We start from the raw sequence: 24187 nt of genomic DNA, 5'->3' as shown, positions 1-24187 counted from the left end.
TGGCTGGTGCTTGGAGTTGGGGCATTCTTATGGTACTATGCTAACTCTAGGTAGAGTCAGAAATAGTGTACATTGTTGGGTACCCTGTTGATATTGAAGTATAGGACCAGTGTGGGAAAACGCTGTGTATTTGATTGTAGGGAGGAAAGAAGCAAAGGTCAAATATTACAGTTTAAAGGAGACATTTGTATGTCAAATTGATGAGGGGTGGATTTGTGCGGTTTAAAGGCGAGCAAATAAAATGGTAGAGCTCAGTAAAAATCAAATAAAAAAGAAAAAATAGCATCACAAAATTAAAAAAGGACACATTTGTGTGTCAAATTGACAAGGGGTGGATGTGTGACAGTTAATTTTGGTTAGTAACTTGATTGAGTTAAGAAGTACCTAGGGAGGAAGCTGGAGAGATGTCTCAGGGGTTAAGAGACTCTTCCAGAGGACCCGAGTTCAATTCTCAGGACCTACATGACAGTTCATAACTGTCAGTAACTCCAGTCCCAAATATACAACACACACATGGTGTACAGACACATATGTAGGCAGAATACCTATTCACATAAAATAAAAATAAAGGTTAAAGTCGGGCAGTGGTGGCACATGCTTTTAACCTCAGCATTCTGGAAGCTAAGGCAGGTGGATCTATGAGTTTAAGGCCAACCTAATCTACAGAGTGAGTTCCAGGACAGCAAGGCTACACAGAGAAACCCTGTCTCAAATGAACTCCCAAATAAAATAAATAAATGAAAATAAAGGTTAAAATATTAAAAAGAAATGTCTATGGTATTAGTGAGACCCAAATTTGAGTGTCTATGAAGACATTTCTAGAGAGGATTATATGAAAGGAGAAGACCCACCCTGAAGGTAGGTGGCACCATCTCCTGGATTGGGGTCCCAGACTTAATAAATAAGGAGGGAAAAGGGAAAACCAGTTGCTTCCCCTCAGTTATCTGGTCATAGCCTGGAGAATGGTAATTAATACAGTAAGGGTCTTCGATACTGTTCCAAGTTTCCCTGAAATGAGCTGTGCTTCTTCTACAAATATCCCACATTCTTTACAGACACCTAGGACTACAGGCCTCCATATATCTCAAATTACTGTTTAACTATCCATTATAGCACAATTCAGTTTCACATGCCAAGTGAACATATTGGGTTTGGATAAAGGATGACTCATACAAAAAATTTCTGGTGTTATAAGAATTAATTTCTTAATTATGACATTTGAACATTTCAGCTGTCAAACATTCAGAACATACTGTTTCCTAAGGAATTCACCCATAGTCCCTCTTCCACATCCTCTTGTTCTGTTCCTTTATGGTTCTTAGTCTTGTACTTCTTGCAGGTCTTTGTTCAAATGCTGCTTTCCCAGTGGCACCACTTAAGGAACTGCCGCTCCATTCTTCCTGCCTCTCCTAATTCTTTTTACTTCTCTCAAAGGGTTTTACTCTGTTTTTTTTTCTTTTTCATTTTAATTGTCTATGTCTCTCTACTCCTAGAATGTATGCTCCTATGCTAAAGAGTATGTCCCCTCCCTCATGGCCTTGATCAAGGGCATCCACTGAATGAGTACCTGAGTGAATAGCAGAAGGGCCTAAATGAGTCAAAGCAATCCTGTCCACCCAGCTCCCCGCGCCTCCTAGTGGCCAGTGAGGATGCCTGTCTCATTCCATACAGAATCACTGGTCAAGGAAATCTCTGTACGGAGGCTCTGACTACTAGCGGGGAGACTGGTAGTGGTAGCTGTGGCTTCCCTCATCTCCCTGGCAACACAATAATCTTTCCATGCTATTTGATTGGCCAAACCAGTCACAGAGAGCAGCAGGCAGCTTCCAGAGACCTCCTACATACCTGTTGTTGTCCACATAGCGGATCAGCATGGGGTAGAAGGCATAGAGGTCCCTGCAGAGGACCGCAAACTCATCCAGGATGAGCAGCTCGGCCTCCTGGGTGTCCCCCTTGCCGTCTGTCTTCAGCTGCTCCTCCTCCTGCACAGTCTTGACCGCCTTCTTCTTTAGCTTGTCCAGGGTGGGGATGAAGTGGCTTCGCAGCAGGTCAGGCCTGGCTTTGCTGATGATCGGCTGTGCATACACTGAGTTTGCAAACAAAGCACCTTAATCTTATTCCATGTGTTGTGACCATTAATGACAATGGAAGGGAACATTGAGGAATCCATCGACTCAGGATGGCACCTGCTTTCTCCTTTAATCCTTCCTTGGTATCTCCCTCTCATAAAAGTTCACAGTGGAGGTTGGGCATCTAGACCAGCCCCACCCCATATGAATTCCTCATGTATACATTGGCTGTGCCATACCTCTCCTCTCTTCTAACAGACTATCCTGCAGCATCTGACAGTCTGTCCATGTTGGTCTTGTTCTGGCAGCTATATTTTATAACCCTGAAGGAAGCCTTTTGTTCACAGGAAGAGTACTGTGCTGACCTGGGAGCAAGCATTGGGGGTGTGATTTCTACTGAGGTGACAGATATGTCAGTTACCTTGACCTGTCATAACACATAAGAGTCATACTGTGCCCCACAAATGTATATAATTTTTATGTGTTAAAAATAAAAGATACAGGTATGCTTATGTGTGTATGTACACACATGCTTTCCAATTACAATAGCCCGGTCAACTTCTAAGCCCTCAGCACTGGCATCTTCTTTGGGCTTCAAGGGAGGGAGGTAAACATGGGCTGGGAAAGACTAGGGCATTGCTAAAGTAGAGAAGCTGAACAAGAAATCAGCAGAACTGCAATGTTGGCCTTTGGTGAGAAGAATGATGGAAACTCACATGTCCTACTCTTTTTCTTATAGCCCATTGGCTAAATATCAGGTATGCTGTTATGAGTTAAGTCAGCAGAGCCAAATAGTCTGAATATGAGTCAGGGTAATTGCAGGAGAGAAGGGAAATGAAATGAATCCATTGTGACCCATTGGCAATGGACTTTGAATGGCCATTTTGACATTTCTTGAGCTCAATTAAGTTAAATTAAGAACAGTTACATTCCAGGGGCCTTTCTTTTTCATCTCATTTTCCCCTATGCTTTGGTTTTCTATTAAAGAGAGATGGCTTCAATCAGATAAGGTGAAGGCAGCCTTATGGTGACAAGGAATCCTGACTTCTCAGCACTCTTCCAGGCATAGGATGGCTGCTGTACCTAATTGAGCTTGAGGTTGCTACTTAAAACTTGCAGTGGTCCCCAGGAATTAAGCGGCCGCACTGAATGGGGTCTGGCTTTGTTGCAGGGAGGACAGCTTAAGTTCCGTTCCCATCAGTGCCCCTCAGAGCAGTGACAGGTACTCTTGGGAGCAGCCTTCTCTCACCTCAGGTTTACAGATGAGAACCCAAATCGCCTTATGATTGACAACCATTTTAGGGTCATTGGTAATAAGGGGCTGAATACTCTGCTTATTATATGTCCACATATAATATGGTCTGTGCTATCCAGCAATCAAAACAGTTTTAATTTTAATCTCAGTTCACTTCTGAGACAGAAAGGAGGTAGGAGTATTTCCCGCTTGCTCTTCTAGTAATGTGTCTATTCACCTTCTGGCAGTGTTGTGCTCCCTGTAGCCTAGCTTTGGCAGTTCATGGTCCCGGAGGTTGTATGGGGCGGGGGCTGGGACAAACGGACTCCATGATCTAAACTGGAGTTGCATCCATAACAATGATTTCCCAGTGTTGAGCTTCTGAGACTCCAGTTTGACATACAGGATGCTAAATATTCATGGTTTCTTGAGTGTGGAAAGTACATTCATTTTCCAAAACTTTTCCTCTTTTGGTTGCTTCAAGAACAGAAAATTGGCTAATAGCATTCATTAAGAGCCTACTGCAAGCCAGGAGTTAAAGAGGGATACAAAGAGAGGGAGAGAAAAAAAAAAAGTCAAGGAAACAAAGTGCTGCTATTATTAGCTACATTCAAGCCAGTCTTAGAAAGCACAACGTGAAATGCAAATGCTGAACGACACTGAGGAACTTGGTGCAGCCCAGATGGGAGTGAGTTTTACATACTTACCAATAAATTACAGATAATTAGGAGCAGAAGAGCTAATGGGTTTCTCAAGCACCCCAAACAAATAAAGCGATGGTCATCACAGGGGAGCACAGCTCGTCTAAAGGGCTCCTTGAAGATTTGGGGGCCTGGATTAGGAGGGGAGTGGGGCTGGAGGAAAGGCGTGAGCAAAGTATGTCTATTCAGTTCACTCTGTTGTTTTGTTTGAGACGGGGTCTCACTTGGCCCAGGCTGGCCTTGAATTCCTATGTAGCCAAGGCTTGCCTTGAACTTCCGATTGTCTTACCTCTGCCTCCCTTGAGTTCACATTACAGGGCTGTACCAACACAGGTGGTTTATGTACTGCTGGGGATTGAACCCAGGGCTTCATACATGCTAGGCAAGTACTCTACAAACTGTGCTACACCCTCAGCCCCCAGTTTGCTGCTGAGCACGTGGGAGATAGGAGATGAAAAAACAGAATAGAACTTGCTCAAACTCGTCACAGAACTAACAAGAGTTCTAAAGAAAAGCTGTTTTAACTGCGGGGTCAAAGACTGAGAGAAAGGGTGTGGGTACCTGCGATGCGCTTCATCCAGGAGGCCTCATCAATGCCCAGGTTGTTGTTGATGATTTTCAGGATGTTGCCCAGGATGAGGCTAAGGTGTTCAGATGTGACCTTGGTGCAGCAGGGCCCTGTGCTGGGCGGCAGGTTCTCAGGTCCCCGCTCCCACCAGTAAGACAGGTAGTTGCAGAGCATAGGCAAGATCACTTCAATGACATGGGGCATCTCCATGTACCGGGCACCTGACTCAGCCAAGCTATTGATTTCCTTCATCAGGCCTTCCAGCTGGGGAATGTCAGGACACATCTCTTCCACCTTGTCTGGCATCCCCAGAACTGACCAAGAGAGTACAGGAAGAAGAAAGGCATGGTGATTCGAAGGCACAGTGATGGGGCATACCCTTCTTCCAGTCTTTAGATATAAATCTCCACTGCAGAACCTTAAAGGAATGAGTTTGGATCAAAGCAGCCTCAGGACTCTGTGTGTGTGTGTGTGTGTGTGTGTGTGTGTGTGTGCAAACTTGTAGTTTCCAGGGGCATTTTCTTAAATGTCACGCTGAAGTCAGAAACTCATAGCTAAACAAGCACCATGGAGGCAATGCTGAGGGACAGAGCATAAGACAACTTGGTGATGCACAGATTCTTGGCTATTCCCCCCTGGTTTGCCTGTTGGACCTTGGTGTGACCACTGCAGAAAAGGTAGCATCAGGGGTAAAACAACTCCTCAACATTCAGGAGTCGAATTATTGCTTGCTCACCCGGATCATTTCCCCACTGCTGTAAAGGGAGAGGCAAACATTCCATCAAACACTCCCGTAGCAGGACTGGAGACTCTAATACTTAGCATCTAGTTGAAAATGCACCGAGGAAAAAAAAATTATGGATTGATTTTTCTGCCTTTACAACAGAAATGATCAATAACCTCAGGCGACTTAATTGACTTTCTGTCACTCATTCACTTTGTTGTTGAAGAAAGCATATTTGCAGGGACTAGTGGGTTAATCCCCTCTTCTCCATTTCGCATGACTGAGGACAGTTCATTGGATAAGGACAGCCAGGATGAAATGAAACTAGAATTCAACATTATAGCAGAGAGGATTAGGAGATTATTAAAAAAAAGTACAAACAGCAACAATAAAAGAGGATTATTTGTCCTGTTTCCTTTAAAATAAGGAATACTTTCCCCCGCAAAATAGGGGCAAGATAGTAACTGTCTTGAGTTTCTTGACAGAGCCCTGATAACAGACAGACAGACACACCATTGGTCCAGAAGAGAAGACTCAGGAATAAACTCATGCAGTTTTAGGCACCTACATTTTTACAAAGGTGTCAAAAAACAACTGGAAAAAAGGCAGTCTCTTTAACAAGTGGTGCTGGGGGGAAAAACTCGTTTTCCACATGTAGAAGAATGAAAGTAAATTTGTAGCTGTGATTTCAATGAGAAATATCCCCTGCAGGCTTATGCATTTGAACACTGGATCCCTCACTGGTGGTGCTGTTTGGGAAGGTTATGAAACCTTCAGGAGGTGGAGTCTTGCTGGACAAAATACATCCCTGAAGGCGGGATTTGATGGTTTACAGACTCATTTCACTTCTTACTTGCTCTCTCAGCTTCTTTTACGCAAATAAAATTTGATCAGCAGCTTCCTGCTCCTACCGACAGGCCATGTTTCCCCTGCTATTATGGCTCCTAGCCTTCTGCAGCCATAATCAAAACAAACAATCTACATGTTGTTTTTGGTCGTGAGAAACAACCAATACAAACTCTCTAATCCCTGTAGAAAAGTCAGTTCACAATGGATTGAAAGCCATAATGCCACCTATAGTCCATTGCAATGCTGGTTGTTGGTAGAGGATGAACCTGTCTTGTACTTTGCAGCAGAAAGCATAGACAACAAACTGGGACTCCTGGGAGGCCGTCACAAACAAGGTAATTTTGCATATAAACCTGCAGAGTAAATAGTTAAGTGCTAAGGAGTCAAAAGTTTCATTGAGAGCTCCACATATGGAACAAGGCCAGCTATTACAGAGGCAACTAACACGCTTATTTGCTGTCACGGTTATACACGAGAAAGCTCGTGTGTTGTGTTTAAAAGTCATATAGATACTACATTACCATAGATACTTCTTTCTCTCACCTAAGAACAACAAGGAGTTGTGCATACAAATAAAGAAAGTCTCCCTTTAACTAAATGAATCTGGTCATGATGACTTGGGTTAGTGGTCTTTCTCATCTTTGAGATTAATGGTGCATTGGAGTCATGAGAATGACCTTTAGAAATTATTTATATGTACAATAATTGGTCCTTGAATGGAACCAACATTTGTGATTCAGAAGGTATTTTGTGTTCCAAATGCCACACGATAAACTCAGTGAACTCTGATGAATGAAGTCACCATTCTACATGAAGTCAGCCTCAAATGAGTCCTGTTGGCAGCAGACACAGAGTGTTGGTAAAGTCATTAGAACACACTGCTCTTGTAGTTTCAGGATAATGTCCCTCATGGTGAGATGCAGGACCCCAGGCCTTACTCTAGGTCTATAGTCAGAAACACCAGTGACAGTGGTGATCTTCATCACAGTGATTCTGAAGCCACACTGGGTAAGATTCTAAAGTACTCTCATGTTCTCCAAGCAGCCCTTCACCCAAAGAGCTCTGCCCCTTTGCAAGACAGGCTGACGGCTGACACTGGAACTGGCCCTCTTTTCTCTGTGGATGGTTATTCCAACAGGGTATGGAAGGTAAGCAAGGTGGCTGGGGATAGGATGTTTCTGCCAACCCAATACTCTGATTAATAGGCTACGTTCACGTGACTAAGGATTTCCGTTATTTGGAATGAGTGTCATAAAACACTATTAAACTTTTTCTTAGATGTATCTTAACTTAGAATTAGAAAATGCTACAAGTTCTTAGAGTACGGAGGCTTTTAATATAATTAACTCCACTGGCACAACACCAATCATCAATTAATAGAGATGTCCAACTGACAAAAGGTTTCATACTATAAATCAGTTCATTCATTTTAAAAACATGCCATCATTTATCACCTTCAACATCCTTTCCTCTCTGTTGTTCCTTAGGTTTGGGCCACCCATTTTGTAATGAATGACATCTACTGTCTTAGGGTTCATTAGGCTATCAGTCATTCTCCAGCTAATCCTATGTATCCCCAAATACATATTGATGCACATATAATTTTTAAAAGAGGCACATGCACACTCAGCATTTACTTTTTGCTTATTTAGGCCAATTGTGAAAAAGCAGGGAACTTGGGTGTCAAGTCTCATAATATGTTACCGGTGAAAGGGAACTCCCAATCTCCCTAAAAGACAATGATTTCCCACAATGACAGTCTGGGCTTAACTCCAGCTGCACATGTTTACAAGTAGCATTCCTCAGAAACCTGTGGAATAGGTTTCTGTCTGCCAGAAAGACACCCTTTCCTTATCTCCGCTGGCCTCTGGCGAATGGGGCGTCTGGTTCTCTACTGGTGAATACTCATGACATATGTCAAAGCCCATGCTAACCTCCAGCCTCCACTGCTATTCTAGTTCAGGAAAATTATTAGCCGTCTTACCTAAACTGTTCTGGGGACCCTTTCTTGGGGCAGTGTGTTCTTATTATGTGAAATAAGAAGCAGGAGGGAATAAAGCTTCGGTGGTTGCGCATTCTGCAGTCTAGGTTAAAAGGACAGTGTGAGAAGGTGTGCCTAGGACCTCAGGACAGTTAGATAAATAACACTTGAAAATGAAAGGGACTGATGTAGAGTGGAGCCATTCATTTGTAGTGTGTATCCATAATTTAAGAAACTCAAGATGGCATGGTTCTAATTTAAAATGATTCTAATTTAAAATGATTAGAATCTAAAGATTCTAATTTAAAATGCTTTACTGCAATCTTTACATCTCTTAATATTGTTCAGGTCTATAATTTGGCAGTTTGAGCTTCAGATTTCATCAAGACACCATAGTTCTATTGGAATCCAAGATTTATTAAAAGTATCTATGGAAGATTTTTATTTTAGCCTGTCGTCTTGTGACAAGGGCAAGACAGTATGGAGCTTCCTCCATCTTGTATTCTTGCTGAGGCCATTTCAGGTTTAACTAGGATCTGGTCTCCTTGGTGGAGAATCCTTTGGAAAATTATTCAACTCTGTTGTAGGAAGCTAATGTCAAGATGCCACAGCTAACTTATTTTCTACTAAACTGCCTGCTTATGCAAACCTCCTCATCCAGCTAATCATCTATTTTGTCTTCTGTTAAACTGCTTGCTTGCACAAAAACTCTCCCTGTCAGCAAGATGCCAGGACATGGTTTTTGCCTTTTATATCTCTTACCTTAAATACTTGGCACTAGACTTGGGTCCTGATTAACTACGTGTAGTACCAGCGGGCTGAAATAAAGACTTTCAATTGACTGTAAACTGTGTCTGAGTGATCACCTCTGGTGGGCTCCCCATAACAATATTTATCTAGCATCACACTAAACCCAAATAGGATTCTTTTCACTCTCCAGAAAGAGGATTACAACTTGATGTGAATTTTAGCTTTAATGATTATTGGTTGTTTTCTAATAAATCTTTATTTATCAAAATAGGCTGTGGGCCATATTTGTCTTATTACATGAATTACTATAGAATCTACTGCATGCCAATGCTCCTGTTAACAAAGTCTTTCCTTGTATGACTATAATTCCTTCTGTCCCTATTCAATGTCTTCCATGATGACAGAGAGTATGCGCACAGTATCCTCTGAGGCATAGCCTTCTCTTGAAGAACATACTTAGGTTATTAGTGTGCCTTTGCCTTGTTGTGATATCACTCTGAAAGAAGTGACTACTAAAAGGTTGTCATATCCCCAGGAACAAACCAGTAATGGAGACCTGGGGCAGACAGAAGACCACAAGGTCTTGAGATGGCAGGATAGTAGAATCTAACTAGACTGTCTCCTCCTTATATTAAAAAGTTATCAAAAGTCTAATGATCAAAAAAGTCTCATTCAAGCTCATCTCTCCAACAAAACTGAGAATTTTTGCTGAGGAGGGAAGACCTCCTCTGAATGTGAGCAGCACCATTCGTGGGCTGGGATCTCAGAGGGAATAAAAAGGAGAAAGTAAGCTGGGTGGCAGAGGCACATGCCTTTAATCCCAGCACTTGGGAGGCAGAGGCAGGCGGATCTCTGTGAGTTTGAGGCCAGCCTGATCTACAGCGTGAGTTCTAGGACAGGCAGGACTACAGAGAGACCCTGTCTGGAAAAACAACAGAGGACAAAGTGCATGAAGAATCGACATCTCTCCTTTTTCTCACTGTAAACACACCATGACTAGCTGCCTCATGCTTTTTCCTCCTGCCTTCTCTGTCTTGAAGGACTGACTGTATTCCTTAAACCCACAAGCCAAAATAAAATTTCTTTCCTTTTGGCATTTTATCTGGTGCAAGAAAAATAGCTAATAACACACAGTGTAAAACACCACACCACAGGACTGCTGTTCCGTCCCCACCACCTTCCTGGCTAGTCCCTGGTGATCTCTGTGAGAAGATACTTACTAGACCGCTCCCTAGGAGTCTTGGTGTTGAAGACTGAGAGGGGGTTATAGCGGTTAAGGTTGGGCTCCAGGAATGCCACTGGGGTGGCAGCCGCCAGGGAAGCCAGACATTCTCCAAGAGCGGGGCGTTGCCTGGAGACAAAGAAGTCCATTTAGAAGTGATTCCATCTGGATGCTAGTCAAACACACCGGCTAGGTCCCTTACTCAGGCTGTCTCACACTATCCTGTTTTAATGCACTGGACATCCTGGGGTACAGTAAAGTTGTACATACTTTCTCTCCCCCATCTTTTTCCAGGTATTAAGGGTAAGCTCACTGTTTTGAACCTAGTTTGTGGCTAAGAGGATATAATCATATACTGCAGGTGTTGTTATAGGATGATCATGAAGATAACAGCCTGCTGGAGAAGAAGGTCAATTGGTCCAGGAACCAAGGGTCAATGCCATACTGCTGAAAAATCTGTGGAGCAGGTTGTCAGCTGTAGGATTCCCTTCAGTTCCCAACCTGTACCCAACAAAGACCATGTGTTAGTTACCCCTCACTGTGACAAGAACCAACAATTGTAACTGCACCAAGTGGCTGGAATGTCAAAAGCATAGATTCTCTGAAATTAGATAAGGATTTGTAGAGGTGGTAGCATTTTTTTTTCATAGAAGAGTAAGTTACGTTGGCCATAATCTTTGTCTACTAGGCGGTGAAAGCCCTTTCTCACTGATATAGACCAAAGGTTGAACATGTATTTTATACAGGAGTCAGGCGCAACACAATCAAAAAGTTAGATCTTTACAAACTAATTGTAAGGATTAGCTTCAATCTGCAGCTCTGTTAGAGAGATGCTTTTGAGTTGAGCTTTAAAAAATGTAATCCTAACTGTTTCTGAATTTGATGACTGGATAAGAGCATTGGAGCCGACGTAGGATCTGCGGGGCAGCCCAAGGGAGGACAGAATGGCTCTGCTTGAGATGGAAAACTAATGCGCTGACCAGAGAGGAGGAAAAGGAAGAGGGTGACTGGGTCGGCTTAAAGTCTTAGTTTGTTGGAGAAACCCACTTAGGCCTCACTCAATTACCATACTGACTTAAAAAGTGATCTTTTAAACTATTCTAAAGAACAACTAAAAGATGCAATTTTTATCCTTTATCGTCTTAGGTGTGGCTTTTAAGAAACAGACCTCTTATTTTCTATGAAGGATGCAAGAAGACAACCTTCAAATCATCCCAGAAGGACAGGTCCTTAGTCAGACTATCACCTCCTAGCTGATGTACACCTTTGTCCTCCAGGGATAGGTCTGGCTGTCAGAATCCTTCTGTCCCTGTCCCCTGATCTGGTAGGTTTCACAGGCAGAGCAGTACCGTAGGGCCAAACCAAGACTCTGTGCCTGTGTACCAACACGGCCAGAGTCTCCTCTGGAGCTGTGCCCGCGGGAGGAGGGAGAAGTGTATAAATTGCTGACACCAAGGGCCACTTCTGAGGACCCTCTAGCCAGGCCTGTCTCCCTCAACTGTCCTTCTCATCACCCCATCTTTCTTATTTGCCTTTTTGGCCAAGTTCAAGGTGACAGACCAGCCTGAAGAGAAGAGTAACATTTTAACTTCAGATCTGAAATGGCCAGGATCCTCAGTGACCAGAGAACAGGGAGGTAAACCCGGGTGATGGTCCACAAAGGGTCTCAGTGTGACCCTGTCACAGTGTGTACCAGCAAAGTCGTCAATAAGAAGTTGTGTAATGTCTCTTCTGTATTGCTTTTAGAGAAGCGAATGAGAAGGAATGATGGGGAAAGGGATGTCATAGGGGGAAGCACCGGTGGAAGAGAATCTGGGAGACACTCAGTGATGTGGGAGGTGATGTATGCTGTGAAGATGTTTTATTGCCATTGGTTAATAAAGAAGCTGCTTTTGGTCAATGGAGTAACAGAGTAAAACCAGACTGAAAGAGATATAGAGAGAGTAGGCAGAGTCAGAGAGAAGCCATCCATGTAGCGACCATCGGAGACAGATGTCTCTGCCGGAGCCCCCTGCTGGTAGGCCATGACCTTGTGGTGATGCACAGACGAAAGGAGAAGGGGTAGTTTAAGAAATAAGAGCTAGCTAGAAATACGCTTAAGCTATTGTTTCGGGTCTAAGTGGCAGGGAATGAACGAGCAGCCTCCGCCAGCAACTCAGGTATGAAAGGATCAGGTGCCATCCCAAGTCTGAGGGTAAATTTCAGCTGGCACTGGGAAGTGGTGCCAAGCTGATGGCTTCTCCACTTGCTCTGTGTTTTTACTGAAGTTGCAAGTTCTGAGCTCATGACTGTGGGTGTTTGGAAAGTTAGGCAGCTATAAAGGCAAGCCTTGCGGTGAGAAAAGAGTTGAGAAGTCCCAGCTGTGCAGGGCTGCAGTGACAGGGACGTGGCCCTGTCCTTTCTGATATTAATTACCGAACAATCTGAGTCACACCAACTTCTCATCAGGGCTTTCTCTAGTCAGGGGCACATGCAGATGCTAATTAGCCGCTCAGCCGAGAGAGATAAACAATGGCTCTCCTGGCCCAGCTGCTGCTAACACAGAAAAACACAGAAGCCTGACAATTAATACTTCTGTCTGTGAAATGCCAGAGGGACCTGGGGCCTCCAGGTCCCTCCAGGTCACTCCATCACTCTGGAGTGATGGAGCTAGACATAGGCTTCTTCAGTCATTAGTGCCCCCAGGGGGCAATGTAGGTGTGGGCAAAGCTTCTAGGCAGGGCATGGGCTGTATGGTTAGCTCCATGGCAACCAAAAAAAAAAAAAAAAAGGACTTGGAGTTTATCATTGGAAACTGTTTTTCTTTAAACTTTACTGCCAAGTAGAATATTCTTCACAAGATGGTTAAGTCGAAGGTGACTGATTGGAGAGATTTCAATATGTATTTCAGTATATTACTTCCCAATTTCCCAACTATGAGGATTTCTTTGCCAGTATCTTAATTTTGTTTACAGGACACAGTAACAGCGAGTCTCTCAACTGCCTATTGTCAGGAATGCAAAGGCAAAGAAATTACAGTATCTTAACAATACCGTGGTGGTTTGAGTGAAATGGCCCCCATAGGCTCGTAGGGAGTGGCACTATTTGGAGGTGTGACCTTGTTGGGAAAGATGTGGTCTTGCTGGAGGAAGTGTGTTACTGGGGGTGGGCTTTTGAGTTTCAGAAGTCCGAGGCAGCTACTTCTCCAGCATGTCTACCTTTGTGCAGCCATGCTTCCTGCCATGATGACAATGGATTAAACCTCTGAACTATAAGTCAGACCCAACTACATGATTTCCTTTATAAGAGTTGCCATGGTCAGCCGGGTGGTGGTGGCGCACGCCTTTAATCCCAGCACTCGGGAGGCAGAGGCAGGCGGATCTCTGTGAGTTTGAGACCAGCCTGGTCTACAAGGGCTAGTTCCAGGACAGGCTCTAAAGCTACAGAGAAACCCTGTCTCGAAAAACCAAAAAAAAAAAAAAAGAGTTGCCATAGTCACAGTGTCTCTTGGCAGCGGTAGAAAGCCTAAGACAAATACCTTGTACACATACACTCTTCATGATTTTAAAGTTCCACCGTGTATACTCCCAATGATACTGTGGAAAGGAAGCAGCGTGTAGCAGAGTAGAAAATACAGCAGAGGCAGAGAAGATAGAGCAGAGATGTGGACATAGTCCCAAATGGTAATATTAGTAAACCTAGTGCTTTAGATGTGTGTGCTGTCCAATTAGAAATGATTGCTCAGTGGAAGCCAGAAGGGTGGATGGAACAAGTGTTTACAGTGTAAAGGGGGGAAAATACAGTTTCTATTCAAAATAAAACTGAGACTGAAGAGTAATGAAGTGCCAAACTTGATTTTCGGGAAAGTCTTCCCTGAAACCTTTAAATCCTTTTAAAAAAAAATCTTTATATTAGAGAACTCAAGAATTTTGCATGGTCAAATAAACAAAGCCCTTACCCTTTAAAATCTGGTATCCAAACACCTCACAATCAATGTAACTCTCTAGATTACTTTAACTTGACAGTATTCCAAAAGAAACTTCTTCACTCTGCCTTGCTGAGCCTTTCTTTTCACAGCAATCCCACAAGGCACAGGCCAGGTACAGCTGGGCTGGACACTTAGTGATTCCTCTGCAAGTGACAGATGCTCTCTTGTCAAGAAAAGCTTAGTTAGAGGCTGTCAGTCCAAAGGAAACCCCTGGGGGCTAGACAAAAGCCAGCTCTCCATAGGAACTGGGAAGCTGCTCCCACTCTACCAGAAGGAGCCTGACAGAAGACTCTCTGTGGCCTCCAGGCTCCCTCACTATCACAAGTACCCTTACACATTTCAAATCCATGCCATTATCCTGACTCCTTTTAGTTCCTCTCACCTCCTCCCCTACCCTAAACTTCTCCAGCTCCTGGGCTTCCCTCTGTTCCGCGTCTTTCTCCTTATAACCCTGCTATTTTGCCTGTGCTCTCTCTGTTGCCCACACTCTCTTTGTCTACCTCTCTTGCTCTCTCTCTCTCTCTTTTGTGTCTATCTCCCCATCTTTGTGTTTTTCTTCTGCTTCTCTCATGGCCAGGTCCACTCTGCTGATCAAGATCAGTCTACTACTTTATCTTCTCTGGACTCTTCTAGATGAAAAACCATCCCCTTATCCATACCATGGAGCAGTTATGACATCAGTTTACACAAAGGTAGTAGTGAAATGCTGGTTTTATTACATGTTCTCCATAAAACTCAACATTTAGGAAAGAAATTGAAGTCTGGATCTATGATGAAATTATAATATGTATTACAACCCCAAACCATAAAGTAACAACCAAATCAAGTGAAGGTGCAGAAATTAAGACATACTTGCTGTGGGACAATGGTCTGTATCCCACCACTTGTATTTTAAATAAATGCTGATTGGCCAGTAGCCAGGCAGGAAGTATAGGTGGGGCGACCAGGCAGGAAGTAGAGGCAAGGCAGGGAGAATTCTGGGAAGTGGGAAGTTGAAACTTCATAGTCATCATCCAGATGCAAAGGAAGCCAGACACAGAGAAAGCAAGATGTGATTGCCTTGCCAAAAAAGGTACCAAGCCACATGGCTAACACAGACAAGTAATATGGGCTAATATAAGTTATAAGAGTTAATAAGAAGCCTGAGATACTAGGCCAATCAGTTTATAATTAATGTAGGCCTCTGTGTGATTTCTTTGGGACTTAATGACTGTGGGAACCAGGCAGGACAGAAAACTCAGTCAACACATACTCTCCAGTGTGGCCTCAGAGATGACATAGTTAAGAGTGCTGACTGTTCTTTGAGAAGACCTGTGTTGGTTCTCAGCACATACATGGCAGCTGGTAATCATTTGTAGCTTCAGTTCTAGGGCACCTGACATCTTCTGACCTCCTGTGGTATCAGGCATGCATGTGGGACACAGACATACATTCAGACAACACTCATTTATATGAAACAAATAAATGAATTTTAAAAACCAACAATAAAAATAAAACTCCCAAACCCATACTTTCCAGAAATAGAAGAGCATGAGGAAGTCTTTGGAGAAACACAGGAGTTAGAAATTGCTTGAAATGGTGAGCACTCAGGGTATGTGAAGGTCATGAAGACCTGGTGGACAATGTGTGCATGGGAGCTTCCATCTTGCAGAATAAGAGATGGGCTGAGAATGGCATGTGCCTGCCATTCCTGTCATCTGTGCTCCCACCTGGAGAAACTGCAGGAGTTGCGGTGGCATGGAAGGATGAGAAGGAACTTGTCTTATAGCTGCAGGCCTAAGCTCTCCAGAGGATGAGCATACATTAAATCTCAGAAAAACTCCTGACTTCAGTGTACAGAGTTTCACCCACTTCTCACCGGGTTTAGTCATTTACTGGTTAGGGATAGACATCAGGGCCCCACGAAGGGTGTCAGCCCTGTACCAGGCTTTGCAGCTTTGAAACTGCCTCATGTTTCTTCCCAGTTCATTCTCCTTTAGTTTGACACTGACACACACACACACACACACACACACACACACGCACACACGCACACACACGCACACACGCACATGCACACATACATATCTCTTCTTGAGAGTTAGTAATATTCCTAGAAGCCAGAGCAAGAAAAAAGACCATAAACAAAAATTTATTTAGAAAAACCCCCAGAATATATATTCTCTATACACTCGCAGAAAACAAAGAAAATCGAAAAGAAAAACACAGAGGAAGTTTTAGAAAAAAAAAATCATACAAATGCAAAACAGAAAAGAATAAACAGCTACAAGTTTCTAGAAAGAAATCAAGGGTTGAAAGTTTAAAAAACAAGACAAACTTACACAGAATTCCTCTCCCAGAACAGAAGATAGAAAAAACTCACGCTGACTATGCTCAATTTAGATTTGGAATGTTCTCAGAAGGTTCATGAATTAGAGGCTCAGACCTTACCTACTGGGAGGCAGTAGAAGTTTTAAGAGGCAGGGCCACAATCATCATCAAAGTTCGTCCAGCAACTGATGAGAGTCGATGCAGAGACCCAGAGCCAAACATTATGTGGGGCTCGGGGAACCCCACAGAAGAGGGGGGAGAAGGATTGTAGGAGCCAGAGGAGTCAAGGACACCAGAAGAACACAGCTCACAGAATCAGCTTAGCAGGGCTCATAGAGACTGAAGCCACAAATCATGAAGCCTGTATGGGTCTGAGCTTGCTCTTTGGTTATGTAGCTTGATGTTCTTGTGGGACTCTCAACAGTAGGAGTGGGGGTTGTCTATGACTCCTTTGCCACTCTTGAGACCTGTTTCCCCCTACTGGGTTGCCTCATCCAGCCTTGATAAGAGCGTCTGTACCTAGTCTTATTGTAAATTGTTACACTGTGTTTAGTTGATATCCCAGAGGCCTGCTCTTTTCTGAAGGAAAACAGGAGGACTGGATCTGGGAAAGAGAGGGATTGAAAGAGTACTGGAGGAGAGGAGGGAGGGGAAACTGTGGTCAGGATGCATTGTATGAGAGAAGAACAACAACTACTACTACTAATAATAATGGGCCAGAGGGAGGATTTAAGTCATTGGGGCTGTACCCTTGAGTGGGATTGTGGCTCCTTGCCATGCTTAATTAATACTGCTTTACCAGTTGTCAAAATAATGGGACCAATCAACTGGAGACTAAAATCAACACAACTCTGAGGCAGTTAAGGTATTTATCTCTGGAATTATATTATGTAACAGAAAGCTAACACCAATCACAAAAAAGAAATAATTTCGCAAATAAAGTAAAATTTCCTGAAATGAAGAGTAATGTGGAAAGGGTTACATAGAATGGCTGGTCCTGGGATGCCCCACGGGGAAGTGAATGAGTTTTAACTCTAATGACTCCTATGGGTGACCAGTTTCCTCCTGTCTTCTGTAAAGTCATGTGTGAGTACATTTGTCCTCTACATGCATTTGAGAGAAAATGATGATGGCAAAGGCTGTATGCCCCAGAATGGATATTATAAAGTATACAGAGACTCCAGAATACTGCAGGGCTCTTACGGAAGTGACTATCCCATGACGACTCCAGACTGTCAAAAGATAAATCTAAATTCAAGAAAATTCAACTGGGAATTGGTTCAAAAGTGTGGATGATGTGCTAATGACCTAGGTTCAGATTAAAGTGAACAGGTCCAGGAATGTTAGCATTAGAAAAAAATATAAATACTACAATGAATTTTATAGCAAAAAAAGGAAATGGAACAGGAAGTAGGTCGGGATTTCAGTGTCTACAACTTGCTCATCTTTTAAAGTATAAACTTAATAGAAATAGCATGCCAAATGACTACATTTTTACAAATATGAATTATAGAATAAAGAAATCAAGTTTCATCCAATTGATAAAGCTGCAAAGCTCTCTCCTTATATTATGATATCACATGTCTGAAAATATATACACAGAGAAATTATTCAGACTGGTGCATACCAAACTGAGGCTAGTGGCTTTGGAAAGGGGACCTGGATGGGGTAAAGAACACGGCAGACTTTAACTTAACATATTTCTGTGTTTTGTTTAGTGAATTAGCATGCTGTTCACAATTAAAACTACGAAAATAGACAGACAAAACCCATTAGCTGCGCCAGCAGCACAATTCTAGGATTCTAAGTCCCTAGCTTTTCAGTTGTTGAGTCTCTTTAATCTAATCCTGGCTCGCTAGACCTGTGCAGATGTAGAATAAAAAATGCAAGCACTAACACTCCCAGTTCTGTAGTTGAGCAATAACTCTGCAATAAATGTGAATAAAGTACAAAAAGCCACGGAGGAGCAAGTCTCTCTGGTCTGACATTTCAGAACTGACCTTTGGTTTACTTTTTTTTTTTCAAAAGAAGAATGTAGAAACTGTACAAAAAATTATATAAGGTTATTTGGTGTGCATGCTCTCTCTCTCTCTCTCTCTCTCTCTCTCTCTCTCTCTCTGTCCTTCTTTCTCTCTAATTGAGATATCTCTCCTGTGTTAATTAGGAAAATCATTTTATTGATTCTATTGGTTAAAAATACATGTTTAAAAATTTTAATTTTAGGGCTGCAGAGATGGTGAAGTGCCTAAGAGCACTGGCTGTTCTTCCAGAGGACCTGGGTTTGAGTTCAACCACCACATGGTGGCTCACAGCATCTGTAATTTCAATTCCAGGGATTTAATAAGCCTGGAGGGGGTGGCACACATTTAATTCCAGCATTTGGGAGGCAGAGGCAGTTGAATCTCTTAAGTTGAGGCCAGCCTGGACTACAGAGTGAGTTCCAGGATAGCCAGGAGAACTACACAGAGAAACCCTGTCTGAAAACACACACACAAATATATCTCTATACTGACATATATATGTCCGTGAGTGTGTGTGTGTGTGTGTGTGTGTGTATGACAAAAGTCTTTTTCCATATTTTATGGAAAGCCAGGCAAATGTAAAGATATAATCACAGAACAAATTTAATCATTAGTTCTTCAACTAGCTTCTTGAACCCCAAAAATCATTTGGAAGCTGTGGCTATGATGAAATAGACTTGTTTTCAATTCATCTCTTAAGCCAGATTTCAATTCACTAGCTCAGTTCTTAAGTTCTTAAAGGGGACAAATTCTTATTTTGCTTTATTGACAACATTTTGTTTTGTTTTGTTTTTGGAGACAGGGTTTCTTTGTTAGCTTTGGAACCTGTCCTGGAATTCACTCTATAGACTAGGATGGCCTTGAACTCATAGAGATCCGCCTACCTTTGCCTCCTGAGTGCTAAAATTAAAGGCGTTCACCACCACTGCCCAGCAACTGACACCGTTTTGATATATGAGTTTCATTATGAAATGAGGGTCAGATTTTAGGGTGTTTGATACAAGCTTCATCCTAAGTAGATCCCAAAGAGTGTTTGGATTAAATTACTTAAAAACAGATTAAATTCTTCCAGCTTGTTTATTTGATAGGGGAAAAATGAATCAGTCCTCCAAGAATAAAGCTAAGTCCTGAAATTTTATGATTCTGATTTTACCCCTGCATTTAAACAGAACAACACAATACAAGGCATCTGACTCTGAAAAGTCAGGAGTCTCTAAAGCTTCCGCTGTCACAGGCAAATTATAGAGGCCAAATCAGAACCTAAAATCTCTCCAAACAAGCTTGATCAGATTCAAGATTATCAAATAGCTTTTCTGGTGCCGAGCTGTGCATTGTTTAAAACTGTAGCTAATCTGACAGCTGAGAATGGTAAAGGTCCATGGGTGTATCACACAGAGACTCATTAACACTAAAGCAGCTGCCTTAGCTTCCCGAGTGTCTCAGCAACTTGTGACCACAGGAACTCTGGGCGCTACTCAGAAACCGTGATAATGAAGCAGATGTGCCTTCAACATTATTATTATTATTATTATTATTGCTCCCAGCGCATGATTTTGCAGGATATTACAGTTTCTGTAGCCATATGTATTCAGTAGCTTTCTCCGCAGAAGCCGTCAATCTTATTAACCTCATTATGTTTCTTTACATTGCTACAAAATGTGTGTAACTCAGCTGTACAGCTACCACTTCTGATCAGCGAATATTTAGATTTTGTTGGACTGAAAAACAGATGTTAAGGCTTTTTTTTTTAAAATTAATATAAGGGGTGGGGAAAATACATTTTAATGTAATATTTTATTGATAGGAATTTTATATGTGCCTTCATCATTTATTGATAGGAAATTTATATGTGTTATTTCTTCCCTCTAAACCCATATGCCTCTCCTTTCCCTCTTTTAAATTTGTGGACTCTTTTTTTATATTAATTGCTGTTACGCACGTGTGTGTGTGTGTGTGTGTGTGTGTATGTGTGTGTTCTCAAACATAAGTAACAATTCTCACTTCTCAGTCTGCATAATGGTACTCAGATATATGTTTTTAGGGCTGACCATTTGGTACTCGATAATAGGTGTGCTCTTCCCAGGGGAAGACTATCTCTCCTTTCTTATCATTCCTTAGCTGCCTATAGTTCTTTGGATAGGGCTGAGGATCCCTGGGCCATCCTAAGTTCAAATCAGCATGTTTATTGCTATCCTTGTCCAACTCATGCATGCTTAGGCTGAAGGTAATGCCCCTCCTCCCTGTTATATTTTTCTGAGCCAAAATGTTTTGAGGGAAAAAACAAGCAAGCAAAAGCTAGTTACCTTTCAACGTAGATGTTTTTCCCAGTCCCGAGGGAATAGAGGCTGCACAGAATGTGGTAGCATGAAATCTGCACGTCACCCACTGGAACAAAGAAGAGATGTCATAGCCGCATGTCAACCCCAGCTCCGTCTCCAACACACGGAAAAGCCCATGAAGAAAAATATTAGGGTAAGCATCAGTCAAGAGCAGACGATCCCTCTCTCTTTTCCCCTCCTCCCTGCCTCGGTCAACTAGTGAAATCGTCGTCAAACCGGACACTGTTTGCTAGTTGCTGGGAAATACTGAGAGGAAATTGTGCTCCACCACAGTTGCCCAGGTCATTTGCAGAGTGCTGAGGAAGATCACAAAGCTTCTTGGAGAAAAGAATCACTTGGCCAATGGAGCCAATGGAGCCTCCTTAAGAGGTTGCTTCTCCAATCAAGGAAGACATTATATTCAAATTTTCCCAAGGGCAGTCTAGTCTTCCTTTGGACTGCAGCTTCCAGTCATGTTTGCCATTTCCTAAGAAGGTCCACACAACTGCTACACTTTATTCAGAAGTGAGGGATGGAGGAAGAGAAGGAGAGCGAGTGGGGGGGAGGGATGGAGAGTGAGTTCTCAGTTTTGCTTACTTAAAAATTTCTGCTGTATTTAAAAAAAAAAAAACACACTAAACTGTACCGTGATTTTCCCTTATTTTCTAAAGGAAGGAGGTTCTGGGGGAAATACGAAGAATTTCATCAGCAGTGATCATGCCCCCAAACACATCTAGACCTCATTACATGGCTAGGACTACTTCAACAGAACCAGAACTAATTTAATGCTGTATTTTCCGACCAAGGAACTGCCTTGTTTCCATGGGACAGACGCCTACCTAGTGAGACTAACTGGTGGGAGAGACAGCCTGGGCTATTGACAGCTGACTCAGTTAAACAGTTTGGCAGTGTTTAAGCAGGCCTCAAGCTTGGTGACAGAATATGAATGTGGTGGGCATGGGGGATGGGAGTGGACTCACTGCTAAATACAAAGCAAAATAAAACAAATTTAAAATAGGGAAAAAAGAGATCTTAGCCTCTTTCCTTTGCTGCTGGTGACAATGAGTAAATTAAGGATTCTTAACATGGAGCACGGCGTCTGGAAAGTCTGGTAGCGGAAGTCTATCTGACGCGTACTGCTCAGATAACCTTTTCAATTAAATGGGAGCACAACCGCTGGTAGTAGCTAGACGAGCAGGCTGGGAGACTGGTTCAGAGTGAAACAGAGAAAGAGAAGTATTCTGTACTCCAATTAAGGGATTCTTTTCTCCTTTCCAGAGTCTACCACTTGGCTTTCATTTTTTAAATTTAGGTAAAGTATGGCACACTTGTCTTTCTACTCTGCCCTCAAGGTCAACACAAGTGCATGGGTCTCACATCTGTGTTTTCGGGACATAGACATTGATGACAAACAGCGGTAGGACTCACAGAGTAGATCCACCCCAAACTGATGCTGAGCGATGTGCTCAAAGATGGATGTCAGGATGGGAAGCAGGGCCACTGTGGTGTAGTTAATATTCTGAGAAACACCTTTGATCTGCGTTCTGGAATGGGTAAACTTCCCCAGCTTCAGGTTTTCGGAGGTCTTCTCTAAGTCTTCTGCTGCATTTTCGAAGAATGAGCGCAACCCGGACTTCACCAGCTCTGAGCCCGACTTCATGACGGTCCTGCAAGTAAGCAGCAGTCAAAGGCGGGAGCACAACCGGAATATGGACGCAACCCCCTTACGTGGTGGTGTTGTGGAGGCAAACTGGGCAGACACTGGGTACTCTGGTCACCATTTGAGAATGTGTCAGCCGCACTGGAGACAAGAAACCTGTTCCCTGGAGTAGTGACTGACTAATGGGCCTGGCTTGGGATCATTGCTGAACTCTCCAGGACACAGAGAGAGCGAATGAAACTGGTATTAGTTCCTTGTGAGCTCATTGCTGCAGCTGCCTAGTGTTGTGTTAGCATCTAAGGAAAGGACAGGGGTGAGCCCTTTCCACGGCTCACTTGGGGTCAAGAAAGAACCTTTAGGAGTAGTATGTAGAAGCAAGGAGAACGGGGAAGAGAGGAGAGAAGCCGCCTAAAGCCGCACTCCTTTTAGTCTGCACAGCAATCCTAGAGTGGATGAGAGGAGAGAAACGGAAAGACAGCCCTTTATAAAGCCAACCTAATTAGGTCGCGGAGGCAGAGGACAGGGAAACGCGCCCCGAGAACGGAAGCTGAGAACGGCTGAGGTCTTCCCTCAGAACCGTATCTTGAGACTTAGAGTTGGAATACGACCGAGAAGCAGTGTGCAATCTGCCACATTTCAACATCCTCACAAGATGATGAGAACGTCGCTTCAAGGGAAGATGCTCTTTATCTTCAAAGTTTTTTAGGTAATTATCAGACATACCAGGACAGTGAAGGCCGTCAGTGAGGCTTCTTCCAATCTGTATATATTTCATTTGTCAACAGGAAAGCAGGCAGGCACCAGATTTCTATTTCAGTTGTTTTTGTTTACATCCTAGCTGAACCCACATTCTTTTCTGATATATAACCATATGAATTTCAGGTCACTTGTGTGAAAATGCACTAACTTAACACTTGCCTCTAAGTATTTTTTTGTTTTGTTTTGTTTTTTCGAGACAGGGTTTCTCTGTAGCTTTGGTGCCTGTCCTGGAACTAGCTCTTGTAGACCAGGCTGGCTGCCTCTAAGTTTTTAAAATGATAAAAGAACATTACTAATATATTACTATTTAAGCCTGGGACTCTCTCTCTCTTTTTAAAAGAGGCAAAGTGGCTCAAATAGAAAGAAAGCTTAAAAACACTAAACAAAAACCAAAGTAAGAGTAAAATGCTAATTTTACCAATCTATTGCTGCCCCATCTTCCCTGTGTAGCCCAGGACGGCTGGAATTGCAGCCCTGTGTTATCCCTTCTCCTCTCTTTCAGTATTTCAATGCCCTCAGGGTGTCTGAGTTTAAGCTCTTCCAATGTTAAACGGAAGGCCGATATGGATGGAGTTATTGTCACAAGAGTCGCGGATAGACAGGTGCAAGGCAAGCAAATGGCACCAGTGGGTGCTGGCCATGCACACATTCTAGTTAGACCAGACTACCCAAGCTGCTTGGGACAGAGGCTGACCTGGATCTTATAGGTCATTCCTACTTCATTGTGTTCTATTTTTCTATTTGCTTGTTCCACTATATTGTCATTAGAACAAGGTGAGAGGTTCAGTTTAGTCTAAGAATGCTTTGATACACCCCAAACTGTCTTACTCAAATATTTTTATCTTTCTGAACATACACCTAATTTCCACCTTCAGTTGTTTTAGAGATAGAAAGTAACTCAGTTGGAAAGATAGGTGGAGCATGGTGTCAAGGAATGCCACCACCCTTGGGCATGGCTCTAGTGTGCGGTGGCATATTATTTGTATTTTGGTAAATAAATCCTGCCTGAAGACCAGAGGCAAAGTTAAAGCCACTAAAGGTCAGGCAGTGGTGC

At 42.9% G+C, this 24187-nt stretch overlaps 1 protein-coding gene across 1 annotated transcript in view; it reads right to left on the bottom strand.

The window, feature by feature from the left end:
- The window catches only part of Ryr3 (ryanodine receptor 3), a 526065-nt gene that overhangs the window by 71894 nt on the left and 429984 nt on the right, over window positions 1-24187 (bottom strand). Inside the window, exons 63-67 of the mRNA XM_057780394.1 lie at window positions 22143-22381; window positions 20700-20781; window positions 10097-10227; window positions 4566-4886; window positions 1846-2086 (exon numbers count right to left, since the gene is read on the bottom strand). Coding sequence (XP_057636377.1) covers window positions 1846-2086; window positions 4566-4886; window positions 10097-10227; window positions 20700-20781; window positions 22143-22381 — 1014 coding nt within the window. The remainder of the gene's footprint in view (window positions 1-1845; window positions 2087-4565; window positions 4887-10096; window positions 10228-20699; window positions 20782-22142; window positions 22382-24187) is intronic.

Source organism: Chionomys nivalis, chromosome 9 (assembly GCF_950005125.1).
Source record: "Chionomys nivalis chromosome 9, mChiNiv1.1, whole genome shotgun sequence".
Classification (NCBI taxonomy): Eukaryota; Metazoa; Chordata; class Mammalia; order Rodentia; family Cricetidae; genus Chionomys; species Chionomys nivalis.
The sequence above is the reverse complement of the archived record's forward strand: the minus strand, read 5'-3'. Positions and strand labels throughout refer to the sequence as shown.